The sequence below is a fragment of the Anguilla anguilla genome, chromosome 7 (assembly GCF_013347855.1).
Source record: "Anguilla anguilla isolate fAngAng1 chromosome 7, fAngAng1.pri, whole genome shotgun sequence".
Classification (NCBI taxonomy): Eukaryota; Metazoa; Chordata; class Actinopteri; order Anguilliformes; family Anguillidae; genus Anguilla; species Anguilla anguilla.
Genome location: NC_049207.1, coordinates 1,583,684 through 1,597,698, shown reverse-complemented (window position 1 = coordinate 1,597,698; position 14,015 = coordinate 1,583,684). Strand labels below are relative to the sequence as shown.

General features: G+C 42.7%; 2 protein-coding genes across 4 annotated transcripts in view; both read left to right on the top strand.

The window, feature by feature from the left end:
* Positions 1-14,015, top strand: part of LOC118231724 (titin-like) — a 237,812-nt gene that overhangs the window by 52,379 nt on the left and 171,418 nt on the right. The window lies entirely within an intron of this gene.
* LOC118231726 (interferon-induced very large GTPase 1-like) overlaps positions 1-14,015 on the top strand; it is a 53,155-nt gene that overhangs the window by 7,001 nt on the left and 32,139 nt on the right. The window contains exons 1-5 of one of the 2 annotated variants that reach the window (XM_035425852.1): positions 4,276-4,316; positions 4,569-4,626; positions 5,857-6,140; positions 6,363-6,480; positions 9,859-10,134. In XM_035425852.1, the coding sequence (XP_035281743.1) occupies positions 9,897-10,134 (238 nt within the window). In that variant the 5' untranslated portion in view covers positions 4,276-4,316; positions 4,569-4,626; positions 5,857-6,140; positions 6,363-6,480; positions 9,859-9,896. Of the gene's footprint in view, positions 1-4,275; positions 4,317-4,568; positions 4,627-5,856; positions 6,141-6,362; positions 6,481-9,858; positions 10,135-14,015 lie in introns of those variants that run through there. The other variant, XM_035425851.1, reaches the window with a different exon arrangement.

Here is a 14,015-nt window from a genome sequence, read left to right as displayed (position 1 = left end):
GCAGTAAATCTACCACCCAGCACATTTAATATGAACCATTGCAACAGAGAATTCTGTAAATCTACCACGCGCCAACCAACAGCTTACCACTGTGCCAACCACAGCATTCTAAACACCTGACTGGAGCCTGTCCTGTGCATTGGGCAGGAATACACCCTGGACAGATCCTCACTCTATCACACACATACCATTCACTCACACACTCATACCTAGGGGCCATTCAGGCTCTCCAGTTAACCTAAGCAGCATGTTTTCAGACTGTGGGAGGAAACCGGAGTACCCAGGAGTTTCTCTTTTAAGGGCTTGCTACATATGTAATCAGTATGTGTTAAATATCAGCATTTTTCGTTCTTGCTTGCCATAGTTAATTTGCATTAGTGGTTAAAAAAATTATATTGCATAGCCTCTAAGGATGTCTGCAATATGTTCTTATATTTTTAGATACTGAAACGTTGAAACAACGTCGCGATATCAATGTTGACAGCTTTCAAAATAGAAACAAAATTTAACAGTGATTCAACCTTGATCCACGACATCCACGACGTTGATTCACCCGTGAATAAACGTTGAAATTCCGGCTCGGTTTGGTGATATAAACACTTTCGGTTTAGTTTTCCTGGAAGAGATGTACAGCTTTTGTTCCACAGCTAGACTTCCCAAGAGTTTATCATTAACGAAGATATTTCAATAATATTTATTTGCCTTAGATAGCAAAGTTTTTGCTTTTTGGGAGAGTTTGAATGGGCGGCTTTGCCTATATGAAGCAAGGTCTGGTTGACAATGAGAACTAGAAGTAATCTAACAAATTAAATACAGTGAACACACACCCTTTCCCCCTAAACGAAACTTTGCTTGCATATAAAATTGCCTGGCAGTCAATCGTTGTTTCAGTGTCAAACGCGCCCGGTTTGGAGCAACAGTCTGTGAAAAAGATTCCGATTTTACATTCCTACTTCGCTTTCTTTTTATGCAGAAAAACGTTGTGGATTAATTTTAGAATCGATTTTTCAGGTAAGTGAAGAAAAAGAATTGGTTTATGTCAGACTAGCACCAGGTTTATCGCTAAGGATCGTGCAGGAATATGGTTTGCTACGTAGGCTATATAATCGGTTTGAGTTAAGGATTAGCTATTCGTTTTTTCTTAGTATAGTTCATTTGGGTTTAGTGATGTCATATTCTCTTTTCTATTGACATGTTGTTAGTCACGTCTGACACAATTACTTAATAAATCAAGTTGAACTTATTAATGTTTTCCTGCATTCTAATTCGTTCTGAATGAGAGCATCTGCTAAATAAATGTAATGTAATGTAATCCTTTTCAACTGTCCACTCCCAAGATTACCCTTTGGTGACATAAACACTTTCGGTTTAATTTTCCTGGAAGAGATTCACAGCTTTTGTTCCACAACTAGACTACTCAAGAGATAATCGTGAAAATATCTTATTGAGATTTCAATAAGATGTATTGGCCTTATATAGCAAAGTTCATGTTGACAATGAGAAGTAGAATTGATCTACAGGTAACAATCACTTGTGAAGTGAACACTTCTGAATCCTTAATGCACCTGACTAAAATGACCATTGTTTATTCACAAAAATACAAGACAATTCAACTAGCTAAAAACCTATTTCAGTCGTATAGATTCTTCTGCCAACTCGATTTATATTTTAAAATAGTGAAGAAAGCAAATTCTTGGCTGTCCTTCATCTCCAACCCCTAACACTTCTAAATGTTGTAAAAGGTGCTTTGACTGTGCTGTAATTGTATGATGTTTGCCCAGATTGAGGCAGGTGGATTTCTCCCAGTGCTGCAGTGAATGCAGCTCCAGAATTGCTCTGCAAGGACCCTGTCACAGGTAAGGATAGCAAGCTAGCACCCAGGTCCCCTAGTGTCCTTGAGCAAGACACCTAACCCCTAACTGCTCTGGCGAATGAGAGGCATCAATTGTAAAGCGCTTTGGATAAAAGCGCTATATAAATGCAGTCCATTTACCATTTACCATCTTAGCTCATGGTCTGAAGTGCATGGCAAAAGTGCATTTAGTGCATGGTCAAATCCACTTTTAATAATTGTGAATTAATCTGAGTGCAAATTAAGGTGCAGGATTCAAATGGCTGAACTTACTCTCTTAAATTAAAGCTGTGTCTTGGCCATAACATGCAATAAACCAGTCCCTTAAAAGCCACCTGCTTTTCCACCTTGGCAGATTACTAATATAATGGAGGATTTAGCAAGACTTTGAAAAGACAGATGAAACGGACCTGCTCATGCGCAAGGCTAAAGTGTGAGAGCACAGAATATATTAAAATATCATAATATTTTTGTAGACTATTTAAATTGAGAGTTTTGAAAAGAACTTTAGAGCCAGTGTTTTATCGTGTGTAGAGGGATCTTCCTACATTGTGATGGCTGCCATTCTGTTTGCTTTATTGTCCCTCTGTATTAGACTCTGACTGGCAGGAAGTGCCTGAGCACCCAATCAGCAAGAGCCACACCCACTCTCCCACTCTGATAACCACACCCACTCCCAAAGCCACACCCACTCTGATGGTCACACAAACTCCCAGATGACTCAGAGGTACACCCTGGCTAATCAGTCAGTCTTTATTTCTGTGCAGCATCAGTTACACACTTTTGAAAATCACTTTGAATTACTCGAGGTGAGTCAATAATTCACTGCAGCAGCTACAGTTGAATCTCAGGGACATGAACATGTCAGGGATGGATATATTGATTGAAATCATGTGAATAAATGCTGTGATTACAATGAAGGGGGATTCATTTAATTTCAGGATACACAGATCTAAGATGACACTTCAAAAAATAAAGTGTGTACTAGCACACAGAATAGCTCAGTAACTCACACACGTTTTTAATCTGATCAGTGAGCAAACTTTAGACAACCCGCTCTGGGTGTCAGTACTTGATCCAGTGAAAATACTGTATATAGTGGACATGTATAAATGTCTATCTGCAGGCAAAATCTACTGATTTTTAACCAGCAGGCTTACAAATACTGGTACATTAACCCTGAATAAAGTTGGCTGCCAATTTCAAGGATGTTAAGAAATCATACCTAGCTTGTTATAGATGCAGCTAGTTTGCTGAACTGCATTCATTTTCCACCATTTGATTAGTTTACTTGTTCAGTCATTCCTTATTGCTTATTTTAGATTAAATAGTTTTCTAGTAGAACTATTCGTGCTGAAACGATGTTTGTGTGCAATATCAGAATGCAGTGTCAATTCACAATTAAATGAAATTTCCCAAACTGTGGGTAAAAAAGGGTAAATAAAAGTCTGATTTACAGGAAACTTTGAAATATTAGAAAGAAAAGGACAAATCACAAACAAGTCTGTTGGAATCTGAAAACCAGCAGAGAGACACAATACCTGCTGAGCACATCACACCTGGCACACCTGCTCCATGTACAAAGAAACCGGTTTTCAAACCATATACAAATAATCTCACTTTTAATCTAAATTTGACTTTGGGTGGATGATAAAGGTTGAGGACCCGTCCTTGCTCCTCTTATACCAGGGCGTGTGACTGTGGTCTGTCTCTGAACATCTCTGGTGCAGATTCTGAGTATCAGGAGGAGACCACAGACACCAGATCCAGTCTGGGCCCAGAACCAGCACCAGATGACCCATCCTCATGCTCTGCCCAGGCCCAGCCCTCCTCTGCAGACCCAGATAAGTCAGAGGCAAAGAGTGGTTTAGCGGATACTGACACCATGGATGGGACTTTGAGTAAAGACACCAAAGACACTGTGTGTACCACAAAGGGAGGAGGAGGTGAGAGTTCTTCCACCAACTCCAGAGCAGGGACAAAACTCCAGTCCTGGAGGGATGCAATGGCTGCAGGTTTAACTCCAGTCCTGGAGGGCTGCAGTGTTTGCAGGTTTACCTCCAGTCCTGGAGGGCTGCAGTGTCTGCAGGTTTACCTCCAGTCCTGGAGGGCCGCAGTGTCTGCAGGTTTAATTCCAGTCCTGAAGGACCTTTTTAGGCAAATGGCTATTTAAGTTTTACTTAAATTAGGCAAATAAGTGCTTAAATACACCAAAAACCAAACATTGCAGCCCCCAATACTTGACTCACATTCAGACACACCCAGACGTCTGTCTCAGAAGCATGTGATTGGTCAGCTTGGATGACTGACAGGTCTCGGCTGAATTACTCACCTCTGCCGCACTTGCCAAAGACATTCAAACTAGCCTTATTAAACTCTACTGCAGCTCTTACACAGGGGTTTTGGTGTGGCTCTTTTGCAGGTATTTGAAGATGCCGTGGAGTACCTTGAAGATGAGGCTAAGGTAAGTTTTCCAAGGAAGGTTCTCACTGTTGATAATCACTCTGACGAAGTAAAAGTTTTAATCATTTATTATTTGGGACCTTGTTTGACAGCTGCTGGTATGCACATATTTGATCATAAATTGTGCATGTCCTGAAATTCACAGCAGTGCTGTGAAAGTCCAATAATAAAAAGCCAGCTCCAGAATATATAAGCTATTAAGTAACAAGACATGCAAATATGAATATACTGCCTGTGGTGTTTTTCATTGAAGGAACCTGAAGACTCAAAGGAGAGTGTGAGTGTGTCTAAAGATAAGACCGTCAGTAAAGGTGAGGACCCCATGAAGAGGACACTTGGCTAACTGTGTGTTTTAATAACTGTGTGTTTTGAAATCTGTGTTTTTGGTTCACACTTGTATTGGAGTCCTCCTGGGAAAACCAAGTTGCTGCTGGAAGAGGTGTTGTTGGGCCAGTAGGGGGCACTCTTCCCTCTGGTCTAAAGAGAAACCCAGTGTCCCAGCACAGTTTGGGAGAAGGGGTCCTGGTCCTGGCCAAATCCCCACAAATAAACTAACTTGCTACATCTGACCACTAATCATCCCCTGTATCTGATTGGCTGTAGAATACCTTACATTTTCCAACCACTTTAATTCCCCAGGTTGCCACAGTAGAAGAGAATTGAATTTTGGTAACCTACCTGGTGAAGGTGGGGGGCTAGTGCTATAACAGCAGTGCCTTCTGAGTCCACGATAAACTTAATGAAAGAGTATATTGTCTGATACCCTTTATTAAATGCAGCCTGACATGATAAAATATGAAATGAAAATGTTTTTAGTGTGTAAAATAAACTGGTAAAGCACGTTTCTACTGTATTGGCCTGGGAGCAAATCCTGACCATGCCTGTGCTATCGGAGGCCGGTAGCCCCACAGGTGCATTAATGGCCATATTGCCACTCAGAGTTAGGGAAGATGCAGTCTGCCTGGATCAGTAGTGCTTTTCAGTGTTCCAGTGTCTGGTAGGAATGATGGTGTGGAAAATAAAGATGACAAACAGGAGCTCTATTTGATGTTTTAATAAAAACGACCGGTCGGGAAGAAGTACAGTCTTCCAAGATATAAAGTCCAACACATGAGTTTATATAGTTTTCAGAGACAAAGAACTGTTGTTCCAGCCTATTAGATTCGTTCAATCACCATATTCAAAAATTCAATTTGTGGCCAATCACGGGCTAGGATCAGGGAGTCCATACCAACACTAACCATGTGGGCCTCCTCCAATTGACATATCTTTGGACCCCCTAATGCTCTTAATTTATACTGCTGCTGGGATCTACCTCCTCTTGAAGATACATTGTATGGGCTAAATGCAAACTTAATATTTAGACTTCTCATTTAAAACCATATAAATATAGGCTATGAGTTTACCCTTTTTCAAGTCATTATTATGATGTCCAATTATCACATTTTTACGTGGGGGTGGATGATAAGGGTTGTGGACCCTTTCTTGCTCCTCTTATAGCAGGGAGTGTGACTGTGGTCTGTCTCTGAACATCTCTGCAGCAGATTCTGGGCATCAGGAGGAGACCACAGACAACAGATCCGGTCTGGAGCCAGAACCAGCACCAGAGGACCCATCCTCATGCCTGGCCCAGTCCCAGCCCTCCTCTGCAGACCCAGATAAGTCAGACGCAAAGAGTGGTTTAGCAGATACTGACACCACGGACGGGACTTTGAGTAAAGACACCAAACGCACTGTGCGTAGTGCACAGGAAGAGGAGAAGGAGGGGGAGGATGAAGATCAGGAGGATGAGGAGAAGGACGAGGATGAGCTGGAGAAGGAGGAGGTGAGAGTTCTTATACAAACTCCAGAACAGGGACCAAACTCTAGTCCTGGAGGGCCGCAGTGGGATCTTTTCAATGTTCTTTGTGTGTATTTTTCAGTGTTTCATGTACTTACATTTTTTTTAAATATCAGCATGTAATCTCACTTCTCAATGAAATGAGATTTCCCAAATTGTGGGTAAAAGGGGGATGAAAAGGGGGGTAAATGAAAGTCTGGTTTTCAGGAAACTTTGAAAGAGAGGAAAGAAAAGGACGAATCACAGACAAGTCTGTTGGAGTCTGAGAACCAGCAGACAGACACAATACCTTCTGAGCACATCACACCTGACACACCTGCCCCAGGTACAAAGAAACCGGTTTTCAAATCATATACAAATAATTTCAGTTTTGAAATTAATGAAAGAGTATATTTTCTGTTACCCTTTATTAAATACAACCTGACATGATAAAATATGGAATGGAAATGTTTTTAGTGTGTAAAATAAACTGTTAAGGCATGTTTCTATTGTATTGGCCTGGGAGCAAATCCTGACCATGCCTGTGCTATCGGAGGCCGGTAGCCCCACAGGTGCATTAATGGCCATAGTGCCACTCAGAGTTAGGGAAGATGCAGTCTGCCTGGATCAGCTGTGCTTTTCAGTGTGCCAGTGTCTGGTAGGAATTTTGTAACAAAAATGATGGTGTGGAAAATAAAGATAACAAACAGGAGCTCTATTTGATGTTTTTATAAAATGACCGGTCAGGAAGAAGTACAGGTACTGTCTTCAGATATATAAAATTGAATACATGAGTTTATGTAGTTTTCAGAGACAAAGAACTGTTGTTCCAGCCTATTAGATTTGTTTAATCACCATATTCAAAAATTCCATTTGTGGCCAATCGCAGGCTAGGATCAGGGAGTCCATACCAACACTAACCATGTGGGCCTCCTCCAATTAACTTTTCCTTGGACCCCCTAATGCACTTAATTTATACTGCTGCTGGGATCTACCTCCTCTTGCATATACATTGTATGGGGTGAATGCTTATTTAATATTTAGTCTTCTCAGTTAAAGCCTTTTAAATATGGGGCTATGAGTTTACCGTTTTTCACATCATTATTATGATTTCCAATCATAAAAGTTGGACTTATGGTGTATGATGTGGGTTGAGGACCGTTCCTTGGACCTCATATACCAGGGAGTGTGACTGGTCTCTGTCTCTGAACATCTCTGCAGCAGATTCTGGGCATCAGGAGGAGACCACAGACAACAGATCCGGTCTGGGGCGAGAACCAGCACCAGAGGACCCATCCTCATGCCTGGCCCAGTCCCAGCCCTCCTCTGCAGACCCAGATAAGTCAGACGCAAGGAGTGGTTTAGCAGATACTGACACCATGGATGGGACTTTGAGTAAAGACACCAAAGACACTGTGTGTACTACAAAGGAGGAGGAGAAGAAGGAGGAGGATGAAGAGCAGGAGGAGGATGAGCAGGCGAAGGAGGAGGTGAGAGTTCTTACACAAACTCCAGAACAGGGACCAAACTCCAGTCCTGGAGAGAGGCAGTGGGATATTTTCAGTGTTCTTTCTGTGTATTTTTCAGTGTTTCATGTACTTACATTTTTTTTAAATATTAGTATGTAATCTCACTTCTCAATGAAATGAGATTTTTCAAATTGTGGGTAAAAATGGGGATGAAAAGGGGGTTAAATCAAGGTCTGATTTACAGGAAACTTTGAAAGAGCAGAAAGAAAAGGAAGAATCACAGATAGGTGTGTTTGAATCTGGGACCCAGCGGAGAGACACAAGACCTGCTGAGCACATCACACCTGGCACACCTGCCTCAGGTACAGAGAAACAGGTTTTCAAACCATATACAAATCATTTCAGTTTTGAGATTAATGAAAGAGTATATTGTCTCTTACCCTTGTCTGTTACCCTTGTTACCGTTAAAAGCAGCCTGACATTATAAAATATGGAATGGAAATGTTTTTAGTGTGTGAAATATACTGTTAAAGCATGTTTCTACTGTATTGGCCTGGGAGCAAATCCTGACCATGCCTGTGCTATCGGAGACCGGTAGCCCCACAGGTGCATTAATGGCCGTAGTGTCACTCAGAGTTAGGGGAAGATGCAGTCTGCCTGGATCAGCTGTGCTTTTCAGTGTTCCAGTGTCTGGTAAGGAATTTTGTAACAAAAATGATGGTGTTGAAAATAAGAAACAGGAGCTCTATTTGATGTTTTTATAAAATGAACCGGTCTGGAAGAAGTACAAGTACAGTCTTCCAAGATATAAAGTCCAACACATGAGTTTTTATAGTTTTCAGAGACAAAGAACTGTTGTTCCAGCCTATTAGATTCATTCAATCACCATATTCAAAAATTCAATTTGTGGCCAATCGTAAGCTAGGATCAGGGAGTCCATACCAACGCTAACCATGTGGGCCTCCTCCAATTGACATATCCTTGGACCCCCTAATGCACTTAATTTATACGGCTCTTGCTGATAAATTGTATGGGGTGAAAAAGCATACAGTTAGTTATATTGGCTTGTAAATATATATTTGTGAAATATATTTTTTCCAGTTACCGTAAGGTCAATTAGACATTTTATGCAAATGCAGGTATAATGCTTCATGTAAGGAAAATTTTCAGTCATAACCCAGCAATATGTATTTGTTGTCATGTGATTTTTTTATCTTGTACAGATACACATAAATGAATAAAGTCTTACATATCCTGTTTAAAGGCTAGAGATCCTTCCCTCTCTGTCCTCTCAAATAGAACCATGTGCCCCTGAGAGGGTGGAAGCCACTGATGTGCAGAGCAGGTCAGTGACTCTGTGCTGGGAAAGACCGGTCAGCATGGAGGGAGTTTATCATGAGATCCACATCACCTACAGCTGTGAGGGAGAAGAGCCCAGATCACAGATATGTGCACCCAACACCACCACAGCTGTCCTTACTGATCTGAGACCTGGGGTGGAATATACTTTCACCTCACTGCAGTCCTTCCAAATGGCATCTGCAGCAAGACCAGCTCAACATGCATACACACAAGTGAGTAGTGCCCAAAACTTTTGGATACCACTGTAATCATCCCCTATATCTGATTGGCTGTACAACAACTTACATTTTCCATCCTATTTAATTCCCCAGGTTGCCACAGAAAAAAAAAACATTAAATTCTGAGGTGATCTAACTGGTGAGGGTCAGGGACTATTACTTTTTAAGCTCACAATAAATTTAATAGCAGAGTATATTCTGTGATCTCTTAGTCTCTTTCTATTTGCTAATATGCAACTGCTCCTTTCATGACTTTCTGTGCCTTCATTGTGGAATAGGTCTCAAATACGGCTCATTCCAGAAAAGTCAAGCCCGAACGAGCTTAATGACTGTTAGCCTGTGGCCCTCACATCAGTCATTGTGATACAGAATTAATATCTGATGTTTTAAACACTGACTTGTACAAAGCAAACTTCCTCTTGTCGACTATAAAGTCTCCAAATTCTGAAGTACAAAGATATCTAGGATTGAATCTGCCAGGATCTGTAGTACTTTTTAGGTGTGCATGTGAATATGTGTGTTGTCTTCTGATTTTTTATACTGTAGAGTTACAAGTAAATTGATAAACTATTGCATAAATATCCTGCACATTTTCTGGAAAAATATAATAAGAATTTGCTGGCTAAGAGAAATTACAGCTCTGATTGAAACCTCCCTCCCTGTCCTCTCAAATAGAGCCATCTGCCCCTGGGAGGGTGGAAGCCACTGATGTGATGAGCAGGTCAGTGAGACTGTGCTGGGAAAGACCGGTCAGCATGGAGGGAGTTTCTCATGAGATCCACATCACCTACAGCTGTGAGGGAGAAGAGCCCAGATTACAGAAATGCGCACCCAACACCACCACAGCTGTCCTTACTGATCTGAGACCTGGGATGGAATATACTTTCAACATCACTGCAGTCCTTCCAAACGTCATCTGCAGCAAGACCAACTCAACATGCATACAAACAAGTCAGTGACAAAATGTATTCATTTGAGGATGCATATTTTATATTTATACTTGTGATTTTAAACCTCATAAAAATATGCTGAATTGTTCAGGTCCTTTTTGTAAGTATTACATTCACATCTATTATTAGTCATTTTAAAAGGATTGTGTGTCACTGTACAGAAATGTAGTAATGCAATTCTTTCCGCAATGACAGGAACTATTCTGGATGTGCTGTTGAGTGACTTGGGACTGGAACACCACCTGAAGAACAAGCTGACTCTGAGCAAGGTGCTGGAGATTGATGGAGAGACTTTAAGTGATGAAAGCATCCAGTCTCTGAAATCTCTGCCGTGGTGTTTCCTGAGGAAGTTAATGATGGTGAATGTGACTGCTAGGAGTGTGAGGTGCGCCTCAAAACAGGACATGACTTCCCAAAACCTGGACAGCTTACTGAACACCCTGCGCAATCCACAGGGCCACAGCAACAGAGTCAACCCCCTGGACCTCATAACTGCTGTGTTTCTCTGCTCAGATGGCTTTCTCCAGCAGGAGATGGTTTTGAAAATGTCCATGTGCCAGTTCTCTGTGCCTCTGCTCCTTCCTAAGTGTGATACACAGCAGTGCACTTTAATGCTCTGGGCCATGAGGGATATTGTGAAAAAGTACAAGCCGCACTCTTTGGAGGACCAAAGAGGGTTTGTGGAGGAGAACATTGTTCTTTCTGAGCTCCCCATGGTCTCGTTTGTGAGGCTGAGAAACAGCAGCTTGTCCAAGTCTCAGATCCTGAACCAAGTTCTCAGCAACCCTCAGCAGTACCATGACACCTTTGTTCACAAAAACATGGAGTGCGGTGACAACCCAAAGAGGATTTCCAATGGGCTGGTGGAGATCAGCTGGTATCTGCCCTGTGGGAAGAGAAACATTGACATCTTCTCTGAGCCACTGGCTATAGCTAACCTCCGTGGGGACCTCAGGGACTTTGAAACTCAGTACGCTTTCCTTTGTCACAACTCTGCTGCCGTATTTGTGTTTTGTGATGATTTTGGGTCTGAATACAAATTTTTGGAGTCCCAGCACCAGAAGGCTCATTGGTTCTGGATCATCAATTCACAGAGCAAGAGCTTCAATGAAGATGATTTCAGCAGATGTGTTTCTGAGTTACAGCTACAAACCAGCAACATCATCATAAGGGGTCCGCAGATGAATGATGCAGAATTCATCAAAACCCTGCGTTTGGGTATCAGTGGAATTTTAGAAGGAAACATGATCAAAATGAGCATTGAACGGATGTCTGCTGTTGCCCATGAGCTTGGAATCCAGGTTGATGAAGATTACATTTACTGTCAGAGAGGCAAGCAGAACGCTGATGAAATCACTGGAAGGATATCTGATATACCAAGCTTCAAGGAGAAAGAGCTGCCCTTGCAAGGGACTGCATGGAAACAGCTGGCCAAACTGGAGAAGGAAGAGTGCAGGATGAAAAATGCTGGGGAGAGAAACATTGAAGTTTACAGGAATGAGCTTGCAGATCAGAAGCAGCAGCTCAGAGCACAGCAGAGGGCTCACAACATCTCAGAGTCTATGGCCCGTTTCATCAAAGCAATGTCCGGTTCTACAGAGGAGCGCAAGTATTTCCTCAAGTGGATGAGGATCGACCTGGACAACCTGTCACGCAAAAGCCTTCCACTCCTTCAGGCCGAGTACAAGGAACAGTGTCAGAATTCTGAGGAAAACAAGGAGCTCATTGCAGAGTTGGACAGGAAGATCTCCAGTTCTTCTCTGGGGACAGAGCACTTCTTGCGGGAAATGGGTCAGCTGTACGAGTCGGCCTGCTCACATCCCAAAGGCCTCACCTCTGAAATTCAGGGCCTACCACGTCTGGCTGCCGAGCTGCTGCAGGAAGGCTTCCCTCTGGAGCTGGTGGATGGAGATGCATCCAACATTCCTCTGCAGTGGGTGACTCAGGTTCTGAAGGAACTTGATAAACTAACACAGGACAAATGTAAGATCCGGGTGGTGACTGTACTGGGGGTGCAGAGCACTGGGAAGTCCACCCTCCTGAACACCATGTTCGGGGTCCAGTTTGCCGTCAGTAGTGGCAGGTGCACGAGAGGGGCCTTCATGCTCCTCATCAAAGTAAACAAGGATTTTAAAGAGCAGCTTGGGTGTGACTACATCATGGTTATTGACACTGAAGGTCTGAAGTCAGCAGAGTTGGCCCAGTTGGATGATAGTTGTGAGCATGATAATGAACTGGCCACTCTGGTGGTGGGGCTGAGTGACATCACAGTCATCAACATCGCCATGGAGAACTGCACAGAGATGAAGGACATCCTGCAGATTGTGGTGCATGCCTTCCTGCGCATGAAGGAAGTTGGGAGAAAACCCTGCTGTCAATTTGTGCACCAGAATGTCCCAGACCTCTCTGCCCATGACAAAAACCTGAGGGACAGGAAGCTTCTGCTGGAGCAGCTGAATGAGATGACCCAAGCAGCAGCTAAAATGGAAAAGAGGGGAAACAACAAAAAATTTACTGATGTCATGGAGTACAATCCAGAGAGAAACACCTGGTACATCCCTGGGCTCTGGCATGGCAACCCTCCCATGGCACCGGTGAATGCTGGCTACAGTGAGTCTGTTAATCTGTTCAAGCAGAGTGTGATTGAGCATTTTAAGAAACACAAATCTGGAAAGAGCTCACCACACACATTCATTGAGTTCCTAGAATGGACCAGGAGTTTGTGGAGCGCAGTGAAGTATGAGAACTTCATCTTCAGTTTCCGCAACAGCCTGGTGGCCGATGCTTATGCTCAGCTTTGCACTGAGTTTAACAAATTGGAGTGGGAGTTCAGGAAGAGCATGTTCTCCTGGTTAAGCCAAGCTGAGACAAAGGTGTCAAACTCTGGTTCAGTGGCAGCACAGTCTCAACCATTCTCCAATGTGGAGGACTTGATGAGCAGCCTGAAAAATGAGGCCTTTGTAGAACTGGCTAAAGGGGAAAAGCGAATTGTGGACAATCTCACTGAATTCTATGATAGACCAGAGGGACATGTTCACTTGGTAGAGAAGTACAAAGAGGAATTCATGAACTCAGCCAAAGCCATCCGGAAGGAGACAGAGCACTCTGTTATAAACAAGCTAGATGCCACGGTGGAGATTAGAAAGGGTATGTTCAGGTTAGAGAAAATCAAGAAAAACCATACAGCTGCAATGGAGCAGAAGGTGCTGGACCTGATTGAGAACTGCAGGAAAAGTAAAGATCTGTCAGATCAAGAGCTGGAGACTGAATTTGAGAAGATGTGGAATGAGGCTGTGAAAGAACTGCAGTTCTGTGGCCTGGAAAAACGAGATATTGTCCTACATATCCAATGCCAGCTGTGGGCTAACTTAGAGATGAAAGGCAGCTCAGTACGTGAAATGCTGTCAAAAGTTGGTGACTTGTCTAAATATGGAATGGAGCCATTCAAAGTGAAGAGTAAAGGAATGTTTAAAAAGATATGGAACAAATTGTTTGAAGATGAGCAGAAGATAAAGACACAGAAGGTGGTTGATTACATCATTGAGTGCAGCAGGCAGTTTGTAGCTGAACAACTGAGAACAAGGTCTGATTACCATAACACATACATGATCGACTTGTTTTGCATGGTAGATGAACACCTGGACAGGCACAGGGATCTGGAAACAAGTGCTGAGTTTCAGGCCAAGTTGAAGATCCACATCTGTGGACATGCAGCACGGGAGTTTCAAAAAATGCATTTGGATTTTATCCGTGCAAATGATCCCCGTCACTGTCTGGAGCAGTTCAAGCAACAATACTGCACTGACTTTAAGGACCTGTTCAATGAAAGAGACCAGTGTCAGAAGAAAGCAGAGGAGTTCACCTACAACTGTCTTGCACCAG